We start from the raw sequence: 26629 nt of genomic DNA on the forward strand, positions 1-26629 counted from the left end.
ATTTTTAAAAACTATATCTCGAAAACCATTTAACGTAAATAACTCTATTAGGGCTCACACTTTAGCAAATTTACTATTCTTTAAATGAAGTTCTCTTAGGTTTTCTTGTGTTGTTCCTACTTTTTAAGATATAGAGCTCCGAATAAAAAATTATTATTTTTTAATCGTTTTTAAACAGCCGCCATTTTTTATTCCCCCTATCTATACTTGGGAGACTCAATTTTGACTAGTTATTATACATAGTAATCAAAAATTGGGGTGAGGTAACTGCCTTTTTTTCTTCCCGGCTCTTGTACTATGAGTTTGAAATATATGTTTTAGCACGATTCATTAGGTTTAATTGTATATTAAATTCGAAAAATAATTTTAGGGCGATCAGTCCATTCAAAAGATCAACATTTCCTTCAACAGTTTTCATAATATTTTGATACGGATAAATAAATATAAAGAATTGATATTGTCGAAGATTTATCAGTTTTAAAAAGAATTGTGAACTAATTAAAAATATACTGTGAGTTTTCCTTACCTGGTAAAGTACTTCGAGGGTGACCGGGTAGAGCATATGCTCTATGACGACACGGAGTACAGTGTTCGGACCGCCCTGAGTCTCCGTGTGCCCGCTGAGAGCCTGAGCAGCTTGCAGGGCTGCCTGAGCAGAGGCATTCTGCAACAAAAAACAACAATAAAGCATATTATACATCAACTTAAGGTACAAAATGAATAAAACATTAGGAAACACGTTCAAAATATAAAATATGAAGTTAAATAACAGGTTACCTCAACCCATTTTATTCTTTAATAGGGGTATTCACGATATTGTGTCGAATGTCAAATGTTTTACCACGGTAAATGTTATAAATATAGGATTATGAGCAGCCCTATTTAAAGTCATGTTAAATGCATGAGAGCTCCAAGCGGATTATTTTAGTAATTTGATTAGTAACCTTTCCTTCCAAAACATCTTGTTATTGTTTACTTCAAAGTTTTGATTACAGTAATTTATTACAACATGCTTAAAGTTAGTGAAAAGTACAAATGTGAAGATTTGGCTACTGATCGTCTTGTTTAAAAAAGTCCAAATGGAGAAATATTTCCTTATTTTATCATTTTAAAACGATATAACATATAACATGGTTGCAGACTCTCAACTTACTAGGTCTGTTAAATGGATAATGACGTCGTGCAACAGACAAGATGAGCCCTACATCGTCGTGTTAGGTTACTTGGACATAGTTTGTGTTTTGATAGTCTGAGTGTTGAGACTATCAAAACACAAACTATGTGCAAGTAACCTAACACGACGATGTAGGGCTCATCTGGTCTGTTGCACAACGTCATTATCCATTTAACAGACCTAGTAAGTTGAGAGTTTGCAACCATGTTATATGTTATATCGTTTTAACATGTTAAAATAAGGAAATATTTCTCCATTTAACATAAGTTTTTCCATTTAACACGCTTTAACATGTTAAACTAAAGATCATGAATACCCTAATATAATAAAGAAACTTTCATTTACAAGAGAATGCACTTACAGAGAATTAATATATTTATCTGATACAAATTCGACCTTTCGTGATAACTCATACCACTGATATGTATCGCGCCAATGTTAATAATAATGTAACTCATCAAACGATAACATTCATGCTGATAGGGATATACAAACGACCGGAGCATATAATTTATAAACAAATGACAATGATGAGAGTAAATAATTTATCGAGTGGCGACAGTGAAGCCGTGTTTGCCCTAGACGATTCCTCAGTCAACAAGCAGCCTCCTCAATTAATAGGACCCTGTTCGAATGTTGACTCAAGACCTCTATCATTGGCTGGGGTCTTTGGGAGTGGGGCTATGTAAACGAGATGTCAACGGGAGGATAAATAGTTTGTTTACAGGCCGAGCTCACTATTGATAATAAAGTCGAGTGTCCGTAGCCACCAATTTTTCAATTTATAACGAGAAGAAAAAAATACAGAAACGCCTTCGGGAGGACCCCACCCTTTCAAAGGAGTTTTAGCCTAATTAGAATTGAAGCAGTCCATTTAAGGGAGAGCAAAATCACCAGAGAAGGAAGTAATCAGAGGAAATAAGGAGGCGCATAATAAACAACATCGAAAAAGTAGCTACTCAACACAGAAACACAAGAAAAATCTGTAACATAATTCTGAAAAAATGTAAAGCTCGATAAATAATTAAATTCCGTCATGTTCAAAGTACTAAGCATTCACTTATTGGGGTTCCCATTTCAATAACAAAACAAATTCTTTTGAATTAATTAAACTAAAATAAAATATGAAAAGCGAAAAATCCATAAACCGATAGTATACATTAAAAACTAGGCACTTACAAGCATTAGCAGAGGTTATTATAAATATGTCAACATTCTTTACTGTTTACAATTCTTTTGGCCTGAAGTGAAATAAAATTGCCCTAAGTAAAAAAATAAAAATAACGTATATAAAAATATTTATTTATAGAAATAAGTTTTGTTTTTAATTGATGACAAGCTGAGGCAAAAGAAAGTTCGGCATATTTTTAGAAAAAAACATAAAAGAAATACAACGGAAGAAGTGACCCAATTAACGAAAAATCGGTACTAGAACTTCGGCTTCAATAAACAAAAAAGAATGCATAACCCGGGTGTGATTCACCAAATTTGTTTTTCTACAACAGATTTTATTAAAACTACCAATATCTTTTAAATGATAGACCCTTCCCCCCCTTAAAATAACAACGAAATGAAATAACTGCAATCGACCCTAAAGTTAGAAATCAACGGTTCTGTAATTTTAGAATATAAGCAAGCAGAGGATTTTATTTCTTCAACATAAAATAAATGAATAAATAAATTAAATTAATATTTTCTTTTTAAATCGTTTTTATGGCATAAAGAAATCAAAATAGGTTTATTAAGCGAAATATATAATATTTTCGTTATCTGTCATCCGGGGCTTTTATAATCTTTTTTTTAATTATTATTATTTATTTTTTTTACAGCTGTATCAAGATGATATATATTTGGGGAGGATAGGAGTAAATAAGAAGGGCACTATAACCAGATGACAAAGAGATGAGGAGGACGATATAGATAAGGGCACTAGTGGCAGAAGACATAAGATAAAATAAAACCGAGATAAGAGAGCGAGAGAGAGAGTGAGAGGGTAGATTGTGGCGCGGAGCAATCAGATGCCAGTATTTCCTGCTAGCAATGGCCTATTTCCTGTCCATCCGCCCCCTCTGGTTGGTCCGCTGCGTTTGGTGGCTGCCCCAATGGCCAATGGAATTGAGACAAGAGCGCATTACCAACAGCCTTAGAAGCTACCATAACAGAAATCCAAACCCTCGTCTTATCAACGAATACACGAGTCCTCTTTCAATAATTTCAAAAATAATTAAAGGGGGCAAATGATCACAGTCACATTTTATTTTTATATTCAATAAAATAGAGAAACCTAAAACTTGTATCTCTTTCATAGAACTGCATACCAAGTGTTTGAAACAAAAAACAACAACAAGAAATGAGATGATTGTATAAAATAAATAAATTGTTCTCCAAAAGGCTTTCATATCACTCAAATAAATGGAACTGATAATTCAAATATAAAAATAATGGACTAAATGCACTGGTAACACATAAAGAGATCTTAAAATATCCATACTACCAACCAGACGGGGTACTATAACTCACTCCCACGCCGAAGCTTTAATTGCCGAATTTGCATTTATAACCTTTCCACTAATCCATTCAATACAGCATCCATTATTTAATGTACTCCTATTTCAGTCTCCACAGTACATTTATACATAGCATAAATTACAAAATAAACATTTACATTATTACTTCTGATAGACTAAACGAGTGACAAACATAATATTAATTTTTAAATGTAAAAGCACACGATTAAAGAAATAAAAAATAAAATTTTTTAGTTAAGGAAAAATAAATATTTTGGATAACGCCTGTTTCTTAATCGACAAAAAATAACTAACTGTTTATGTTATCGATTTTTTTTTAATTATTGAAATTTACAACTGTATACAGAAAAATGCAGTAAGCAAATGAGATAAATATTTCAGAACACATGATGATCTTGGGAAGGAACATCCCAAAGGTGTTACTTTAATCATTGTCTTAAATTATAACATATGCATTGATACTTAACAAAATTTTATGGTTTTAAAATTAATCTAAAATATTGGCATCGAAATCTAACACGTATTAAAGTACTCCGCAAAGGTAAGTTAAGACCTAAAGTCCAACGGTACTACAAAGAAGAGAGGTAGCTTCGTTATAGAGTATCTTCCCTTTCTCGCCTTTCCTGGGCTATTTCCTGGGAAGCAGTAATTGCCCTATATTCAGCTCCTTATCCTACTTCAACAAGTGCGGACTTCTTGATTCAGGACCCACAACTTGACATCCTTCCATCAGGCTCAGATAGAATGTTATGTCAATACGCATCAATCCAAGAAATGTAGATTGTTGCCACCTCCATACAAGCACTTCTTTAATTTGTACTTAAAATTAATTTTCTCTATATTGTTTATTAATTATTTTGTTATTATTAAATTAGTTTTTATTATATCGATTTATACTTCTATTAATATATATCATAATATTTAAAAATTTATTTTATTTTGTTAGTATTATTATAAATTGTCATATTTTTTCCTTCTTACTTTTTCAGTATTGACACTTAATACACACTAATACTAACACTGATACTTACTACTATGATGAGCGAGTATTTGTACCCGACCCGTTTCGCGGACTTATAAGCGAGACAGTATGGATACTAGTAACTGTCCGGCTTATAAGGGACAAGTTTAAAATATCCGCTACCACTCATAATGAGTTAATTGTGGCAGATTGTATTAAACATCTTCAATAAAAGCTATTAAAATAAATTATCAGTGCTGCATTGCTTTGGTATTTCTTACCAGGTTTATTCTTAAAAACAAGATTTTGATTAAAAATCAGTTATTCCTTTACCTAGTATAAGAATGTATTATTAACAAATATACGTATGCACACATATGTAATTTACTGTATGAAAACAGATTGTAATGTAACTTCAATTATTTAAATGCACAAAATGTTCCTTAATAGAAACATTCCTCATTATTCAGGTACCACGACTCCTAGTTAGCTATGTTAATGATTCATTTTAATATAAAATTTCTAATTGAATTCTAATTTTAAAGAATAATTGATTTAAATTGACAAAACCTTAAGGTTGTAAAACCAACACATTTAATTCCTCAAATTTAAAAACACAGTAAATTATTACTATAATGGTTGTTCTTTTATTAAATTATTTCTTTATAATATCAATAAACAATAAAATGGTTTCGAAATCGTTATATTGTACCAAAAAAAAAAAAATCAATGAATAACAATGCCCATGCCTGAGGATTATCAGTACAGTCCCTAGGCGGTGGACTGTCAGACTTTGTAAAATAATATTATTGAATTCTTGAAACTTAAAACCTCGATATTGAATTGGAATTCTACTAATCTTGGAACCTAAAACGTTAATTATCTTTATTTGTTTTAATATAGTTATCATTATTATTATAATTTAAAATAAATATCCCTTCAGTCACTCGGAGGGAGCTCATACACACTCCATGTTGTTAGTTACACAATATTTTATATTCGTAAACTTATATTTTATTCCTGATTCATTTTCTCAACCACCCGATTAGTCATGTCATAACTGCAACCGGATATATTTACAGTTCTGATTGAAAACATAAGTTAAAAATAACAGGGGAAAAAGAGAAACAGCGATCCCGCCCTCAGGGAACGATTTCACGCTAGGTAGAACACAATTTCCCTGGCATTTTGCATATTTAAAAAATGAAAATTTTTTCGAAGGAAGGTGGGTCTATTGATTTTCGACGAAATTTCAGAGGGTAAAGGTTAAAATGCACACTGAAAGGAAGTTCATTTAAATTTGAAAAACACCTAATACTTTAATGTAGTTTAATTACTGAGAGGAGCTTCTCCAGAAGAGCAACTATTAAATGTTTTATACAGCTTCACCTCGGCCAACCAATTAGCCAAACCGCTTCCAACTTTTAAATACTCTCCCAACAATTTCTCTCCGCCTTGTGTTTCCCATTAAGGGAGATTATGTTTTCCCCCTGAAAAATCCCTGCTATAGGAAAATAAAACAATCAGCTAAGAGGATTTGTAACCTGACCCCGGTTAGGGGATCAGCGGTGAGCCTATGATTTTACAACTAGTTTATGCACTTTCTAATTAAATTATTATCAAGGCACAGAAACCCTCGTAAATTGCTGTTGGAGTTCTGGGAATGGCCAGTTTCTCCACTCAATTCACGAGTGAATGAGGCTCAAGCACTCTCACTCAGTCTCCACTGGCTTTCAATATCAGGGACGTTACTGGGAGAGAAGCGCTGTGATCTCTAAGAGCCCGTATCGCATTCCACACGTTTGTGGCAAAGTTTGTTTAGAAGTTCACTAGGGTGAATGTATATTTCATAAATGTTGTTGTTTTTGATTGTTGCTTAAAGGCGTAAAACCCTCTGGTCACCAACGCCTATGGCATGATAAAAGTAAAAAAAAAATAAAATAAATAAAAAATTTCATAAATGTTTTTATTTATACATATCATATTTGTGTTTTTTTAATTTTGTGAGTACAGTTTTAATCATTCCTTTTATTATTTTTTTTGGTCTTTTCTCTGCATACATGGATGAATACTTAAAACGCTAATACTTATAGCCCTTAATTGTAGCAGATTTCATGGCCATTCTTCAATAAAATAGTATTTCTATTTCTAAAAAATCTTTAAAAAAAGAGTAAAATAAAATGTAATAGACAGACATAGTAGACCCATTTTGCCTACTGATGTTAAAATTTACGATGAATGCAAGAATCTTAGTTAAAATATTTTATGATTACAACTCAACTACTTCGACATATGATTCAAGATACACATTTCCACAAGTACAGGACACATAAGAATGATATAGTAATGAATTAATGACTAATTACAGGTACATACAGGCAGAGAAGGTTACAGCATGGCAAAATCCAGCGAGCCTAAAAGGAAGTTGAACCAGAGATTTTTTGCCATAAAAAAACAGATTCTATTCAAGGTAGACGGATCGTTTAATACAGCTTTTAAGCATTATATTACTGTTTTTGTAATGTACGTTTAATCATTCGTCATATCAAAAGAGGAACAAAATACAATTTGGCGATGATATAAAATACAGAAATTGGAAATTCAGGACAGAGAATTTCAACTTTACTCGGCTCACCTATACTGAGAACCTCCCCAATCATTTCTCCCCAGAATATAGATAGGTAGTTAAATCGCATAGAAATATCAATATGTGTAACTGGGAAGGACATACATTACTTTCCATTACGAAGCATAAATTACAAATAATAACAGACTGGAGAGACAGGGAATGCACAGCTGGAATGCTGGGGCCAATGAATAGGGGCGGGGGTTGGGAGCTGAGTGGTGCCTTCGCTACTCAACCTGGGCCCTGAATAATGAATAGATTTCTGCTACAAGTTGACCCAGTTCAGCGGCTCCCTGCTTCCAATTTGACATGTCAGTACCGCCGGGGTTCTCTTTGTATATTTAGTTTCGGACTTCATTATCGGCCTTTAAGGTGGTAACTGCCGAAGTCGAAGTTCCATGAAATATTGTTAGATATATTTCAAGCCGCTATCGAGTAATTGGCTAATAAACTGCTTTCGCCTTTTCATCGGTAACGACCCCGCAAGACAAATACTATAGCTGTACAAGTAATGGAAGGCGATAACAGAGATGAGGTTGGAGCCAATAATGACCAGCAAGGATTGCGTGACCCAGCCTCCTTCGACAGTACATCCCATCCAATGGTCCAACATCACGTGACTGGTTCCTCCAATCCAATACCTTCTGTTAATTTTTCAAACTCCTAATCACTAACAATCTATTTCCGATTGTCAGTCAACTATCACTTCTAAAGGAAAATACTTTAAATAATCGGGCTATATGAGTACATATTCAAATCAAATAAAAAACATCAAGAAATCAGAACATGTACTGAATTGTAATGGACACATTACAACAGCATCTGAGACGGGAGATACAACCTAATCAGTACCTGGTTCGATCGAGAGGAAACGAAATAGGAAGAAGATTTAAAGAATTTAATGTTAAAATCACTGCATTCAATCAAATCAGGTGAAAGGATAAATAAAAAAAAACAAAAAAAATTCGGTAATATGCTATTTACTATAGAAAGAAAGAGGAAGCAACTTTTCTGTGGTTAACACAAATCATATCAAAATGATACGTAAAACTCATAATAAAAAAGCTTATCTTAGTAATATTGAAGTATTAAATTGCAACTAAATCCTATACTCCCATCTACACATTGGTCCACCAGCCGAGCGTACCATACTAAGTAATTGCTTATTCCTGCAGCCCAGTCACTTTATATTCTAATTTCAATTTATGTAAGATTATGACACCAATTCTAAGTACATATTATAGTTAGTAAGTAATACCAGTCGAATAATCTATCTACGAGTTCAACAATTTGAGAAGAGTTTTCCAAATATTTTCAAAAGACTTAGTTTCTTTAGTTTATATAGACTTAGTTCCCACATCGCTAAGAAACCAAGATGTAAGGAGCCTGAGATTCAGTAAAATTTTGATATTATTTCAGATCAATTGTTATAAAAAAAAAATAGCAAAAAAGATAATTTTAATTTTAAACCCGTGGATATATATATATATATATATATATAATGTAGTGTAGAACACACTGTAATAAACAATTGGCATGAGTATGCAAATAATAAAGTTGCGAAACGTCATCTAAATAAAGTTTTATTATTGACTGATCCTCAAGACCCACAAAAAAATTATACAATGTATAAAAATTTCAATGAATAATCTAAAGAAAATTATTCTACATAGACGACTAACTCTATGCTGAATTAAGGAGATGGTCTGGGGCTTTTATTAAAGCAATAAAAATTTAAGAAAATAGTGAACACTATTTTGATTGTTGTTGTTCCTACTGCATTCAGGGCCATTTTCTTCTTGCTCTTAAGAAGTTGCTACCGAAAAAAAAAAGTATGAAATAAATCGATCTGTAGAAAAATTGTTGAGAAACCCCTTCCTAAGCAGGAGCAAGATATTGTTCTTTGACCGTCCTTAAGTCAAAAGTAAACTCGTTGAAGACGTTCCTCTGACGACCTTTCCCGAATAAAACTGCTAACGTCAATCCACCGAAAAAGGAAGAAGACAAGAGAGCAAAAAAAATCCATTATCGGCGGAGGGAGATATTTTGGCTAGGGACAGGTAGGAGGGGGGGGAGACAGCTAATGTATTCTAATGGATGCCGAGAGGGTTGCCTTGTTTCCCACTAACACGATTTAAAGTTATATTGATGAGAATTAATTTAGCCAATTGTAAAGTGGTCGGTCGCTCTCCGTTCGCCAGGGGGCGGATAAATCGTTTTATTTTGGAAAGATTGTAGTTTGATTCAAGTTGTTCCCTTGTTACTAAGCCTTCCTTAACTTGTCAACTAGTTAGGGCTCTCTGCAGTCTCAATGGTTTTATATCGAGGACCTCAATACTACAATCCAACAGCAATTACACTGAAATCATTTCATTAATTAAACTACAATCGCAGTTCATTGTATAATATAAGATTCATTTTTACTGAAAATGATGAAACAAAAACATAATTAACACAAATAATAGGATTATAGATTACAGATGATGAAACCCTACATTTGCTTATAACTTGAAATAAAATAAAGACAAACGTGAAACAGTATATTATATGTGTACATATAAATTATCGTCAAAGGCCACCTCAATAAAACTAATTTAACTAGTATATATACTACTAGAATAAAAGCATCATAAACGAAGTAGATACGTATCTTATTGTTAGTAAAGTTTCTTCCAGTATTTTTCTTTTCTTACTTGAAATAAAATTTCTAATGTTTAAACAGCTCAGGCCGCAATAATCGGGAAACAAAAAAGGACAGGACCATGACGGCAATTCTCTGCACGCTTAGATAAATGTACCTGGATAAGACAGGACAATGTTATACCAATGGGTTTCACAAATGTTTTATAAAAAGGAAATATTTCTCGGCTAAAATAATAAAAAAGAAAAATCACTTTGAATTACAATTTTGAAAAATATTAAATGGGACGCCATTAATGGGTAGAGTATAATTTTGGCCCTTTCTGTGAGAATAATTCATATGCAATATTTAAACCCTATCTTTTATTATAATTGTTTCATTTTCTCAACAGATATTGATATTGCAGATTGCATCTTGTATTACGGTTGCCATGGTGAAATAAAAACACTGGCTAGATCTGTGTAGACAAGAGGTGTTACGGTTGTCATGGTGAAAACAAAACATGAGCGATATGTTCAGACGAGTGGGTTTTGGTTTTGTGAAGATGACAGTTTGATTTTGGAACACGTTACGATTGTTCAATGTGAAGTGGTAATTAGTTTAAAGGCCTCTGTCTTTACTATTTGAACCGGAATATCACCATATGAGAAACGTTGTCATATATGTTTTGTCTTTCAAAATTATGGTGTTTTACTACAATAGACGATCATTAACACTAGAAGTGGAGATATAGTGGAGTGCGTAGGAACGAATCTTCAGCACGTCCTGGATAGGAGAGTTGCGGCATTGTATCATTAGAGATTACATCTCTATAATTCTGGAGTGGTGAGACGGTGACCGGAAAGGAAATATCGGACAACCTTATGTTCGGCCAGGAGTGCACCCTGGCATGCAGGACTACGTGGGGTTTGAACTAAATTTTATTTTGTTTTTATTTCCTTTTGCGATTATATTTATTTTGTTTTTATTATTTTCCTTGAACTCACCCCCTTCTCCTCTGAGCGTGGGCAACTATAAACGATACACATATAACTAAGGATAAGTCAAAATTTGCGGTTATACTTGTTTTGTAGATCGTAATATCCAGAAGTTCACAACATTTTTTAAGAGTTCTTATCTTCATAAACAAAATGTTTATTCTATTACAGTTAATGTGAAATGGGGAAAATCTCAACAATAACTACTTAAAAAGAAAAAAAAATTAATGCATATATTTATTCTTTAATTTTTTCTCTCGTTAGACAACTGATAGTTCTTTAACTGCCAATACTTTCTCTCTACAATAAGCAACTCTTAAGGTTCATACATCAGACCCATTCATGGAAGAGACAATGAAGTTATGTATAAAAGATTCTAAAAATACCAACCGATTACCACATTTCCTTCACACTAAGTAAAGAAGGAAGCATAAATCTGGTAATGTTTGCTGTAAAGACAAGAAGGGTTAATGACAGTGCGACAGAGGATAGTTAAGTGTAAAAAGCAACTTAAGTGAGAAGAGAGCTACGGAGGGGCTAATTATCACCTCTACGCTAATGACATTCCCCGCGTTCCACCCGCTTTCTTAGACCTCTCTCTCTCTCTCTCCCTCTCTGTCTTTTATTTACAAGATAATAAGCTTTGAACAAATAAATAACTACAAAATACTCTGAAATTTTAAAATATAAAAAATATTTTTATTAACGGAAGTCAATAATTTCTTTCAAAAACAATACAAAAACTTTGATAGTAATGCCAATATATTCTTGCAAACATCTGACAATATTCTTCAAGTGGATTGATAATGCCAGAGTAACCATTCTGTAAAACTTGATCGATATTTATATAATATCATTATTTTTCTATGTTATGATATTATAATCACTTATTATTTACCGAATAATAATCTTTGCAAGAATAAATTATGAGAAAATACTTTGAGCTTTTAAAATATAAAAAAATATTTTCTTTTACAGAAGTAAACATTTTTACCCAAAACTGTATCTAAATCGTCTCTGGTTGATGCAGACATTTGACAATACACAAACATTTGAGCCCTCTGATGTAGTGATGGTGCAGAGTTACATGCATTATTATTTTTATATATTACAATATAATAAATAAAAGTACTACTTAGTTATAAACAACCATTATTTTGTTTGTTTTTTTCTAGTAGGATTACTTTTTATCAAAATGATTGAGGAAACTTTTTAGACATTATTAAACCCACATTATTTAAAATAAACTGGATAATAATTTTTTTAAAAAAACGTATTTATAACAGTTTTGTTGTATATGCTTTTATAAACTTTTATTGTTTTGCAAAATACTCTGTTTGCTACCTGTCTCTTATTTTAAATGATTTGGGTATAATGAGGTTCAAAAAATGTTTCTCTTAATTATTTAGATTGATAATTAAGAATTACATAATTTTTTTTAATTAAAAAAAAAAAGTATGTATAAAGATAATTTCTTCAATATATCTTCGGGTTTTATTTTAAAGAAAAAAAAGGTTCTTTGAAAAAGAAGAAATCGCCTAATATAGCTAGTTAGTATGTAATCAATTTTATTATTTGTTAAAGTATAAATGATTTTTTTTCAAAGGATATACTGCCTCAAAGATTACTATATATTTTTTGAGCAAGAATGTTATAAATGTAAATACTATTTTTTTCAACCACTTCATAAATAAATTAAATGATAATCTGCATGTCTCACAGGAGAAAATATGAAAAAAAAAAAAAAAAAAAAAAAGCGGCTGAATCAAACATTTCTAAATTGTAAACTAATAAATTACTATAAAAATTGTCAGAAGTGTTATCTATCTGATAAAACTGAAAAAAAAATCTAGATAGTCCAAGGGCTCCAAAGTTTTCAAACAATTTGGTTACATTACACTTTTTGCGTGGAAACGACAGAATTAGACGACTAATAAAAGAAAATTATGGAATAATAAAATTTACAACAAAACGTTTTTTATTGTGTAAAGTATTTTCACTTACATATTTGTCATGGTAATACCTATGACCATGCTGATTATCATTTTCGATTTAATCCGTCCTAAATTGAATTTATGGCTACTAAAAAATTGTAGGAACAAAAAATATAATTCATACATATTCAGCCCGAATTAAGAAAAATTTATTTCGAATTCGTAACCATATTTTTTTAATAGATTATTTCCGGCCGACTCCGAGTAGAATATGTTATATTATTCATACCTAAAATAATAACTCACTAAATAATTAACAATGTACTGCATTTTATCAAGTATTAAAGCAGAGGGTAGGATATAATTTTCCCTTGTACCGCCTAGGGTTGAGAAGGGGTTAGAGGAAAGTGTTACAAGTGTATTTACATTCCTCCCCCAACTCGGAACATAGTTCGAATATTACCATTAATGAAAGGTTTGTAATCAAAGCTATAACTCATCAATTTTAATCACTTTTAATAACTCAGCAGGTTATAGCTATATGTTTGCCTCAATTTACGATAGGATCCTTGGTATCACACTGAGTTCGATGTAAAAATAAAAAAAATAAAATTTAGGAACTTAAGGCTTCTATTGATAAGTAATAAATACTTTAAACATAATTTGGGATCACGAATAATCTTTACATTTAATTAAAAATAAATGTAAAAAAGTATGGTGCTGTATGGTGTTGTTTTCAGCTCATATACGATGCTCGTCATGTCAGAACTAAACATTGATTTTAGGATATATTTGTATACAATTTCCTAACCTCTACAATTTTTCATTTGATATTAGGTGGGTCATAACAGTGACTTGTGATTTTTTTTTTTGTGGTATTGCTAGTGTTTTAACCTCAAATAGATCACTAGCGTACCTAGTGAGTAGTACCTACAATTTAGTACCTAGTACGTACAATTTCCAATATGATGGCGTAATTTTTTTAAGGATTCGGGTAGAAAATTTAAAATTGAAATTTTTAGATTAGTATCGGGTTCTTTTGATCCGACGCTAGTAATTAAGGGATAACTAGACAAAACAGTATATTTTTTCATCATTTTTTTTTTTTACAATTAGCATAGAAATAGTACGAAAAAAAATTAAGGAATCAAAATAGTATAAGAATTTTCATGAATTCTTGATGAACATATGTTATCATAATCACGATATTTATTTATTGAATCTTTATCATCATAGTAGCCAGTAGTTAATTATCGGAAATAAACAAAATTAAAAATACTTTAGAGGATTTTTTTCTTCTAAATTTGGCATTTGAGCTATGTAAGAGATTTTAATGAGGATAAGACGTACCTGATATTAAAGAGCATTATATTGAGCATCGACATGCCAAATTTACTCAAAATCGTTAGAGCAGTTTTCGAGAAAAAAAAAAAAAAGTTTATAAAAAAAAATCAATTTTATAAAGTGGCATATGCCGGCAGTTAATTTTTTCGAAAAAGTTTATGTAACATTCCAGGCATATTACAGCTGCCTTAAATGTGTTTTTTATTTTTCGTTTTTGATTCAGTCTCTTCCCACACAGATCCCTTGGTTATTTCGACTTAGTGGACCTCAAAACGAGCATTACAAAACTCGAATTCGAAATTTTGTACGATCCCAATATTAGTATAAAATAGTGTACAGGTTAACGGGTGTCCAAATATACTGAGACAGCTTGCATAAAAAGGGTTTAGTATCAAGAAGGTTAGAGAAAATTAGTTTATATGTGTCGATTAACCCAGCACTGATGGGTACAGAATTATTACATCAGTCCACTAGCCCAAGAACAGAACCCACACCGCTTTGGTTCCTCGGCCATTGCATCTCCGAAACTATTTGCTAATTAAATCGAAACAGATTACTAAGACACAAGCTCAGGATTCCATTCCTCAGGCAAATGTTTCCCGTTCATTACTAGCCGGCCCCAGAGAGGGAGGGAACTTGTCTTCAACAAACTGTAGAGGATTGTCTTTCCAACTGAACCTTGAATAATTGAGAGTTTTAACTCCGGCTTTTAACTTCACTCCCCTACCACTTGCCAAGTTTTAAACTGCGGCCAACTCCAGTTAAATTTTATAAAGTGGAACCACGTTTATACCTAATGCGGTTTAGAGCCGGCCTCATCTACACTTATTCCTACTGAATTAGAGTGAGGAAACAAAAATAAAAGAATATCGTAGTATTTGCTATTTCTAATTAATACATTTCAATAATTTACATTTAAAAAAAAAGTGAATGATTAGGCATCATTAAACCAATACGATAAGATATTATAATGCTTCCATGTACCCCAAGGTTTTGGTTTAAGTCTTCATAAAAGCAAGGCATACAAGATAAAAGTATAAAGGAAAATATATTAAGATAATATGGAGGAATGTGAAACAATAAAATAGTATATTTGATATGAAAAATATATACAGGTAGGTTCATACAAATATAAGCATAAAAAGTCGGTTCGATGACAAAGTGGTGGATCTGAATATTTCTGAGAGAAATGTGTTTGAATTATCGTTCAATCCATGTCAATCGGTCATCATGTATCATTAAATTGTAACATATTCAGTTACGTCAATTTGCCATGGAAGAAAGATTTGAAAATCGCGTTGAAATACAACAAAACCCATGACAGAAAAATTGAATGAGCCACATTGGCTTTCCATCTATGCAAAATCTATGTAAGAATGCAAATTAAAAATATTTAAAAAAAATTTTTTTTTAGTGGAATAGATTATTTGATTTGCTTACACAGTGACACATTTAAGATTACCATTTCTGTAAAACTTGTGTTCTGTTTTAATATTTTCTTTAATTTTTCATATTTTATATACCTACCTGTATATGTAAAGCAAATGAAGTAATTTAAAAAATAACAACATACATTGGGGGAATAAATAATGCAAATTAGCACAAAATAAATTGGAGAGAGATAAAAAAATAATAATAAAAAGGAAAGAGGGATTTAGTGGATGGGAGATAATAACGGACGAATAAAAAACGAAAAATCCCATTTTAAAGTATACTAAATTATTGTTACATATTACCTCATGTTATCATGCTATATTTATTTGATCAGTCTTGATGAAGACCTACAACTTAAGCCGAAACGTCGGGATATTAAAGTAGTATTATACCGAAATGTGCATTTTCATTATTAACCGTACCACCATCCTGTCTTCTCCTTAAATTCATCTACGATCGACAATCAATAAAAAAGTTCGGTTCAAATGCTTAACTAGAAAAAAAATTTAACCAATTCTTGCAGAATCAATTGATTTTCAATATAAATATACATTTTCTTTTTTCAAAATAATAACTACGAGTAAATATAAATCTAAAATCCAAAACAATATAAGCTGCATAATTTTCAACATTCAATTAGGAGGGCATGAAGGTACAGCGAGGAAGTGGAAACCGCAAATTCACCTACAGATACAATATCAGATACAATTCACCTGGGGAGAAGTTGAATCCAGTCAGAAACATAGCTCATACGATCTGTCAGTGAGGCATGGTTAAAGCCGACCCGATATAGGTAGGCTGTTACCGACAGTTTCCTTCATTAATTAGTTATCAGCGATGCACTGAGTTAAAATCATACATCCAACCTAATAGTAACTGTATTCCCAATATATCAAGGAAATACGCTTTTCAGACCTATCGGAGAATTATCACCAGTTGAAGAGTTAGTGAGAGTGTAATATCTACAGGGTATTTTATTCAGTAGGATTCACATATTTCAGGATACATTTGCATTATAGGAAGCATTAATATACTTATTATAAAGATTTTTCATATTAAAGACCATTAAAAGAAATATGGAATAATTGGCTAAATCAGAAAATTCCAATCACTTTTTATATTCAATTTTATCATCAACTATCACCGAACAACTCACATAGTCAATGTTTCGCCAATTTTGGCGTTATCAATATGTTTGTGGTGTTTATAACATCTTGTTATGTAATTTATAACATAAAAATTTGTAGATGGTTGCTGATCAGATGTTTGGTTATTATAACAATTATACTGCTCTATACAGGAGGATGCCTTAGCTTAATCTACTTCTAAAGTAAAGTGAAACCAAAAAGTGGGAATAGGTGACCATGTCCTTAGAGCTCTAGTTTACGTTGAAGTTGGAATGCCCGCCATTGTCATCTAAACAGTAGTCTGCTAGTGACTCCCACTCCTCTGCCAAGTCCCAGGAGTTCATCATAGGTCCCACCTTTTACACTTTTTCTTTTCCTGGCATGTTACTTCCTCCCCCCCCCCAATATATCCATTCCTCCGAGGCTATACATTTGCACTTCCTTCTTTCTTCAGTATTATTTTCTTCCTTCATTTATTACATTTTTGGTATAATTTTGGTTATTTGGTATGTTTATCAGTTTTAAGTTAATGGAGTGCTGTTCATTAGTTGTTTGTCAAGTTCTAGTAAATCTGTTTAACCGGAATAAGAAAACAATATTATGGGATACTAATTAAATTAAAGTCTGTACCGCCACATCTCATATAGGGTCAATGGTTCAGTAATTTGGAAGGAAGTACTGTTATTAGACGACTTGTAACGGTTGTACAAGAAGGTGATTTGGTCAGAATCACGCCCGACCGCCATATTTTTACCCAATCAAGGGTACTCAATTTATGTGGCTGGATGAACCTTAGGAAAGCTCAAGAATCCACAGGGTTGATTCACGGCTACAGATTATTATAGGGTACTGCCGGACGAAAGAGCGTCTACACTAAATTTCAAAAGATATGATAACGTTAGACATAGAAATTTAACTTGATATAGAATACAATGAAATATAATTTTATTTAAAACAGGAAAGTCAAGATTCTTAAGAAAATGAACGAATTTATATGTAGCATCCAAAGAAAACTCTCCCAATTCACTAAATTTAAGATGGCGTCTCGTGTATTAGAATACAATGAGGAAATTGTACCTAGCTTTGGGGAAGTGTTATTGATTACGAACTTGATTGCAGCGGCTCTACGTGTTCTGATCCATTAATCAATAAGTAGTCTTGATAAGCGACCTCAGTACATAGAGCATTCTCACAGCGCTAGATAATTGCCTTCGCCATGATATTTATTCATGTATGAATCTGAAATCACTCTGATAGAAAATGTATAAACAGGAATAATAATCAGTAAATGGTTTGAGTAAATAAATGAAATATGAGATATCACCAAGTAGATAAATGAGTGGTAAAGCACTATGCCAAGAACCACAAGGACCCGAATTCGAATCCAGCTGTGGCAGATAATTATTTTCTGCTAAATTGTAGTTGTGAGTCAACCCTCTATCCTGGAGTCCACTATTGCTTCATAAAGTGGGTTCTCTGAATTAGGAAAATGGAAAATTTGTCGGTTGAACCTGAGCTTGAAAAAATCATCTCCTTGTATAACCGTTGTTTTAAAAAATGCTGCCATACATGAACCTCCATAGGACGTGATAATTTACATTTAATGTTATATAGGTCTGGTTATATACAAACTAACTACCTTCAAAACCCCCGAGGATTTAATAAATTTTAATATATTTTTTTAAAAATATTTATTTATTGCTATTTACAACTGCACATTACAATACATTTAGTAAATTTGATCTAAGTTAAAATGGAGTGTTACAGGCGTGTAGAGAAACTACCCATTGGTAGCACTCTAATGACATTTTACATCAGCTGGTCTCGTGGCCATATTCTTTTCAGGCGCCTCGGAGGAATGGAAGAGGATGCAAGGTTAGAAACTATAATATCTAAAGAAGAAATTTGTGTTTCCAGTTCAATTCATCCAAGCCAATAAAATGAAATGGAATAAGACGTATTTACATCACTGAACTTTTATACAAATATTTCTATTTTCTAGCATATCGTAAATAAAGTTACCTTGACAATTTTTTTTTACCACAAAATTAAAAAAAGAAAAAATCAATCCAGGGAAGGCAAATTTTCTATGGATTTGTTACATGATTATTATTGTATCACTTATAAGGTATTGCATATATATTTTTATTAGAAATCAATAAAAGATAAAATAAACATGAACACAAGTTCTGCTAGTTGATTTAAATTAGCGAGTGGGTGTTATTTCAATTCTAGTAATTAATTATATATTAGCGGTCCCCCAATTTTAAATACAAGCTGAACCAAAGAGATTTTTTCCCCTAAAATTAGAAATTACTGTAATACAATTACAAGTGATTTTGATTGAAATTAGAAATACCTAACAACAAAGCGGTAAAAATATTTTTTAGTTAAATTACTTGTAATTGTGATTACAAAGCGTCAAGAAGCAGTTGTAATTTCAATTATATTGCATCAAGAAATAATTATAATTGAAAATACCAATACAGTAATTGTATGAAGTAATTGTAATTACTTTCAACAATTAAAAAAATAGTTATTGTATCTTACAATTACTTCGGTGTAATTGTTCTTCAAAATAACTATTTTTTTTTTATGTTAACTGTTATCTTAGTATAATTTTAGTACAACTAAAACATATAATTGAAGATGTAACCACATTACTCATGTAATATTTCTGTCCAACTCCGGCGGTATAGGCATCCAACCTTCGGGTTCGCTTAGCTTTAATTATTATTCGAAACATTAAGATCATGCCACATTATCGATTCACGAAATAGGGATTATAAAGAGCGACCTTAACTAACAGATAACATCACCATCCCTGATTAATCGGAACATGGAAGCTACTCTACAACAAGCGATGCTGCTAGGGGATAGGATTCAAAGGAAATCCTCAATGATGGAGTGCAATAGGAGGACGTTGTCCGAATTCCACCCAAGGGCCCAAACAGTTAATATCAAATCTCAATTTTTGTAAAGTGGATCCGAATTCCGATATCGACTACCGATATCCGATACCCGGAGCAGACGATGGAACGTTGCATTCCAGGATCGGCCGCAAGGAGGGTCAATCCATTATAAAGGAGCCTTTCATGGCCTCTCTTCCGCATCATCAGGCCCTCTCTGTTTCATCTCTTATTTACAACAACCAATCTACAACTGTTATTAGCAAATATCTTCTCTCGCGATTATTCCTCATCACGACTCCATTATCTTTTCACATCCTTTGTATATAAATACCCACATCCTATTGTGATAAAACTATATCATTTTAAATAAGAGAAATATTCACAATATTATATTTGTGAAACTTTATACAAAAGAAGAAAGTAAAAAGATTACGTCAGTATACAAATGCTATGTAGTAAAAAATTAGTAAAGTCCATAAAAGTGGAAATTATATTTCTAAAGTGCCTACCTACTAACTCAAACGATAGGGTAAAAATAAAGCAATAAATAATAAAATATTTTTTATTTCATTTAAAAAAACAAAACAAAAAATTAGACACAATTAAAAATTTATTTGGATATCCAAAACAAGCAATTTAAATTTGAAAAAAATCCTATTGCTTAGACACCAACTAACTTGGCCTAATAATTTGTGAATTTGTTCCAAAATATATATTTGAGAAAGTATTAAAAAATATAAACTTTCAAATACAGTTATTATTTCTCATCAACATTTTAAAATGGAATGATATCGAAGATTTTGCAGATGTTTTCGTACTAGGAAGACATTAATTAATTAAAGACTGGAATAAAGATACATTGCAACGCGCAAATAGTAAGTTACGCTGTTAGATTTTAAATCTAAGACAGACTTGAAATTTGAAGGCAATTTAATGTACTACGAAGTAATTTAAAACGTTTATCTTCGTAGAAGTAGATTGTTTTTATGATGATATTTGCATATGAATATGAATTTTGCGTTTGAAATTTTATTAGAAAAACCAGAAACCAATTTATTTTAAATAATGTCATGAAAACTATGGATTTTTCATTACATTTTGTTATGGAATGTTGCTTTTGGAAAGAAATCTATTTCAGGAAACTACTGAATATAAAGAGCTCCGTTAGGGTTCATATTTTAGTAAATTTACCCTGCTTTAGATGAATTTCTATTACTTTTTCTAATGTTGTTAGTAGTTTTAAAGATATGGGAGCTTCGACTAAAAGATAATTTTTTTTAGTTTTGAAACAGCTGCTATATATTATTCTCTATAGCTATACTTGGCAAACTCATCATTTTTTTGCAAATAATATGTAGTTTTCATTGAAGCAAGCAAACATTTTACATTTGCAGTCCTATACGTAGAAGAAACAAGAAGCTTACTAATGAAAAGAGCTAACTCTGTTTTTTTTTTTTTTTAAATAGCATAAAGATTTTTCCAAACTTACAAGATACCATAGCTCAAGAAGCAATGTATTCATTGTGAAGTATTTCCATTGTTGGAATATGTTTTGTTTTTTCCAAATTATTACTCTTTCAAAACGGCTTATCTTATAAAATGGATATTTATCAGTCTTATAAAAAGTAAAAACCTGAAAACAATTTAAAATAAAATAAAAATGAGCCGATCAAATGTATTATGCCTTATACCGCAACACTAAGGAAATATTACAGACAAGAGCCGACACATACAAAACACAGGCGAGCCATTATGACAGAGAATAAGCGCATGGTATGGTAATTTGTAAACTTTTCACCAAAATGATAATATTGTTGTATATAAAGTTTATACAAAGGCACGGGAGCCCGGCTTCCTCTGTATTATTCAGTGACGGATTACCGGCAGCGAGGATTAACTCCCCCCTCCCCTGCTTTTTAAACAATTCACAATGCCCTTTTTCAACCCCCCTCCCCTTACCTTCTCTGAATTAAAAAATAAAAAACTACCTCGCACAACTATCTCTCAATAGGCTACTTAGCCATATTCTGCTATAAAATCACCTTTTGAGAGTGAAAAGTAGCAGTGAAGACAAAGCAACGAGGTGAGAAACAAAATAAAAAATGGACATAATCATAATTTATTAATAACATCAAAAATCAATTATGGAGTAAATACCTTATTAACATGTTGGGCCGTCCGTAGCTCAATTGGTTAGGCCCAGTATTACCAATTTCAGATTTGCAAGCGGTGCCGGTTGTGCCTGGGACGTTGCCGTTTAGTGGCGGTCCCACAAAATGAAAAACATGACCCCCAACCATGGTTAGGGTTATGGTATATGACTACAATGGGAGTCTTAGCACCTAAATTATCTAGATGAATTCTGGTGTCAACAAACTGCCAAGTTACCTGAGAATTAATATCTCCAGGAAGTAACGAAACTCTTTACAGTCACTGACAAAACAATCGAACAATTTAAAAAAAAATTAAATTAATTATCAATAATGTTACCTATAGGTGATTGTTAAAGTGGATGATTTGATAGTTAACTAATTAAAAATATTAATAACTAATTAAAAAAACAGATAATCATCAAATCCAATACTAGATGTCATTTTTACAATAATAGATAATTGTGAAAATCTGTACTGGTACAACCTAAAGTGGTTATTTGTTGATGATTACACTCAATCGCCAGATTTTGCCCCAATTAAGAGGACCCACTTCATGAGTCTGGGCGAACCTCGGAGGAATTAATAATTGTACTGATTAAATTTATAATTGTAAATAAATCTTAAACATATGTCTCTAAAATATCATATGAAGCATTAAATAGTAGCAAGTATGCGCTAGACAAAAAAAATAAAATAAAAAACAAGCGAGATTAGGACTGGAGTGTTAGATTTACATTTAACAAAAAACCAAACTCGATTGAAACTGACATAAAGAGACCCGATTCTTGGATAGATACAATATATTGAAGATATATAAGACGCTGACTTGATTATTAAAATATTAATCACTCAGTTCGATATGGGTCACCAGTTGTCATCCTTAACAATCGGATTGGCAATTGCCCGAGAAGAGCGAACAATAAAAAATAAGTAAAAATTAAGATTATCATTAAATTTAATTAAATTATTAGCGATGGCAATTACTTGATAAAGCACTGTAATTGTAATTAGCAATGGATCAAATATAATTGCAATCACTAATTATAATCTTACAATATAATTGCGAGCTTATTTCTAGAATTTCAAGAAATTTTAATAGCAAAGAGTTAACGGCGAAACATCCCTAAAATATTAATGGGATGTAAAGGAAAAAAAGCTCATACAAACTCTTTCGGTTGTAAGTGAAATTTGGCCGTGTAAACTATTGTTTCAAGGCTAAATATATTTTTGGTACTTCAATAGATATGGTTTGAATCACTGGTAACTGTAATTACAATTAATTAACATCTATAATTAATTCAATAGAGCAATTTCAATTATCATACACAATTACAGTAATTGTAAATGTGTCTTGTAATGACTTTCGTCTAATGGTTCTTAAAAACCACTGGTTTTTTGTTTTGTTTTTTATATTAATGGTTATCTTCATAAAACTGAAGATAATAACTCACCTCTACCTGACAAGAGTAACATAGCATTTTATGACAAGGAACCCCAATGTAGAAATCGATTACTATAATGACAGCCAGAGCTATCGATACAGGTCAGGACGGGGGAGGGACACAAACAAACAAGAAGAGACGAAGAAGAGAAGACAGTTAAGGGGTTTAAAGACCGCGAAACCTGTGTTGCAAAGAGATAAACTAGAGCTTTAACGAGGCTCATATAAATAGCTTTCCTTTGGGAGCGCCCCTGATTTAGGGGCGCCAGAGTAACGAGCTGCCCGGTGGCCCCCAACGCCTATAGATAATACACTCTGCCTCCTTTATCTTTTTATGCAATCGATTATCAAATCTAGTCTCGATTCTACATCTCATTCCATAGAGGTCTAATCACTGGAACATACTAATAGGCATCTAACCTTCTTCATTTCTTAAGCAGACTCTTGTAATATTGAAGTAAAGGAGATCAATTCAACTGACATATAATAATACATAACTGTTGTTCTTGCTAATGCAAAGAAGACTACAGCTGAAAAACGAGGTAACTCAATATTTTTGTTCAGCACCAGAACACGTGCGGTTAATGTGCAGGAAAAACTTCGGGTTTGTAGATTACAGCTTTGTATCAATATTTATTGTTCTTAAAATGTAGTGAAAAGTAGAAACACTACGCATCCATATTTTCAAAATTGAATAATTTTCGGTACTAAACATAAATTACTTACAATACTTTATAGTAAGTTAAAATTTCTTTATTTTGGCAGACATATGTGCGTCTTATGGATTTAGAGATATATTTTTTCGAAAATCCAACATTTTATTCGAACAACTAGAAATTAACATTAAGTGAGTTTATTACAGCACTAATAGACATCTGTACATCACATATAGTTCCTGAGATATAGAATTCTAAAAATAAATTAACTAACTATTAATCTTTCAGTAGATTTTTTAGAAATTTTGCTTTTTAAAAAGCTATACCTCGAGGACTATTTAACGTAAATAACTTCATTAGGGCTCATACTTTAGAAAATTTACTCTTTTTTAAATAATAATCTTTTAGATTTTCTAGTGTTGGTAGTTTTTAAGATATAGAGCTCCGAATGAAAAATTAGTGTTTTTTTTAAGGTTTTGAAACAACCGCCATTTTTTATTCCCCCTACCTATACTTGGCAGACTCATCAATTTTGACTAGTAATTATACCTGGTTTTCAATTAAGTAATCAAATATTGGGGTGAGATAACTGCTTTTTTTTCTTCCCGGCTCTTGTAATATAGTACTTGTACCTTGACGACAAAAGAGGTCTAAGGTCCTTAGGTTTTCCGGTAATCAGATCCAGATATGCAGGGTTTTATTGTAGACTACCTTAAGTTAGTAAAACTATTATGTCCACAGTTATTAAGGCACTCAACACGAATGGAATATATACATTTTTTTTATATTACCTGATGGACAACTTCAACAAGGGTTAGATCAGGTCCTGGAAGCGGTCAGAAACTGAACTAAAAGTTTATAGATGGTGATGCAGAGCCTGTTGCGGGCGCAGGTGTTGGCAATTATCAGGTAATCCTAGCTTGATGGGAATATCATGTATTGGCGGCTCAGCACTCGATATCTGCCTTCCTATAACTGTCCTATCGGAGCCGTCTTCAGGGGTCGCTATGCTAGCCAAGCATCAACGATAAATAACGGAATGAAATTTAATTAAAATTTTCCAAGAAAAAGGTGCTATGTTCATTAAAAAAATTCATGTTGATTTGACCGATCTTGGAGTCAAACAAGTGATTGAAATCATAAAATTCTGAAGTAGTCCCTTAAATATCAATAAAGAAATATCCGTAACTTACAAACGAACATTCGATATGGGCCTGTAATGGGTCTGTAATTCAGGGAATTGAGACGCTGTAACCTGGGAACTGCAGTGGCGCATGTTCGAATCCGGAATTAAGGGTCGACTTTGGTTTCAGTGCCGGTTTATCCCACTATGATGTTACAATAGGTTGGTACCCTGTAGATAGCCCTCGTAAATCAGAAATGACTAGGAAGAGGGTCATACAAAATAAATAAATAAAATAACATTTGAATCCCATAAGGCCCATACCAACTCAAATTTTACTGAAATTAAACAAATTGATTAATGTTTTCACAAGGAATTGAAAATTTCGTTTATTTTATTTCGTTGGCAACATAAGATAGCTCTTAATATGAAAACAAGCAATCTGCCATATTAAGCCTAGTTGTGATATTTTAACACCCTTCTTAATTTTTTTTAATAATGTTATTGTTTATTAATAATCGAGAAAAAGAAATTATTTAATGAATCAAATGTATAGAATAATATTAAGAGACCAGTTAATCCAACATTTTTAAGAAGATGATGTTTTGATGCCAGAAATATAAACAACTCGTTAAGAAAGTACTGTATAAATCAATTCCGATTTCGGAATGCATAGTTTAAATTATAGATCTTTCAACCAACTAATGAATAATCTAAAGCATCTGATAATTAATTTTTTTAACTTAATAACCGATTGATTTATATATGCCATCCTATAGAACCGCCTGCTTTAGCAAATCCGTTGTCATACGTGCAACCTGCCAGTCCTCATTCATTCTTTCCTTTAAACAACACCTATTCCTCCATTCATTGTATAACCAAACCTCCTCATCATTGTAATCAAATAAATAGGCAGGTATTGATTAACATTATAAACAGTAGTTAAGCCAATATCCCAATGTAATTTGATTTTACTTACTGAAAACTTGTAAATGCTTGCTAGATAAAAATCTTTATACATGAACAATGTATTTATTCTTAGGGGACATATGTCCCAGAATAAAATTATTTTTTCATTTAATTTCATTTCAATAATACAAGATAATAGCCAAAACTTTCATTTGATGATTTTGACTAAATATGTTTTTTTGGCGTGTTAAAATCGATAACGAACTCAGCCCCCTTTCACCACGTACAGATTGTTTATAAATTCATGATACGACATGTCAGTTTACTAGAAAAAAAAAATCAATTAAACATTCACAGCACTTATAGCACTCAACTTCAAATCTTTATAATATCGAAAGACTGTTGAAAAGACACCTAATGATACAATTCGGATACTTCAAAGCCGATTTGAATATGAGTTAAAAAGTTTTAAATAAATTCGAATGACTCTTAGTCGCCTTAAAACCAGAAAATGAATACTTCACTGATGAGAGAAAAATCATCTTTTTTACATTGCTAAAACATTTTAATTTGGTCAGAGTATACACGAGTAAGAAATGTTTGCGAAGTAATAACGTAGTTCTAGGAAAATGTGTAATCAAATTCACTCTCTCTGGCAAGTGGTAAATATATATATATATATATATATA

General features: G+C 31.9%; 1 protein-coding gene across 16 annotated transcripts in view; it reads right to left on the reverse strand.

The window, feature by feature from the left end:
* Positions 1-26629, reverse strand: part of heph (polypyrimidine tract-binding protein 1 heph) — a 358385-nt gene that overhangs the window by 41715 nt on the left and 290041 nt on the right. For all 16 annotated transcript variants that reach the window (XM_067045793.1, XM_067045791.1, XM_067045789.1 and 13 more), the window contains one exon: positions 527-664. In XM_067045793.1, the coding sequence (XP_066901894.1) occupies positions 527-664 (138 nt within the window). The remainder of the gene's footprint in view (positions 1-526; positions 665-26629) is intronic.

This window comes from Halyomorpha halys, unplaced genomic scaffold (genome assembly GCF_000696795.3).
Source record: "Halyomorpha halys isolate HHAL.00 unplaced genomic scaffold, Hhal_1.1 Scaffold238.1, whole genome shotgun sequence".
NCBI lineage: Eukaryota > Metazoa > Arthropoda > Insecta > Hemiptera > Pentatomidae > Halyomorpha > Halyomorpha halys.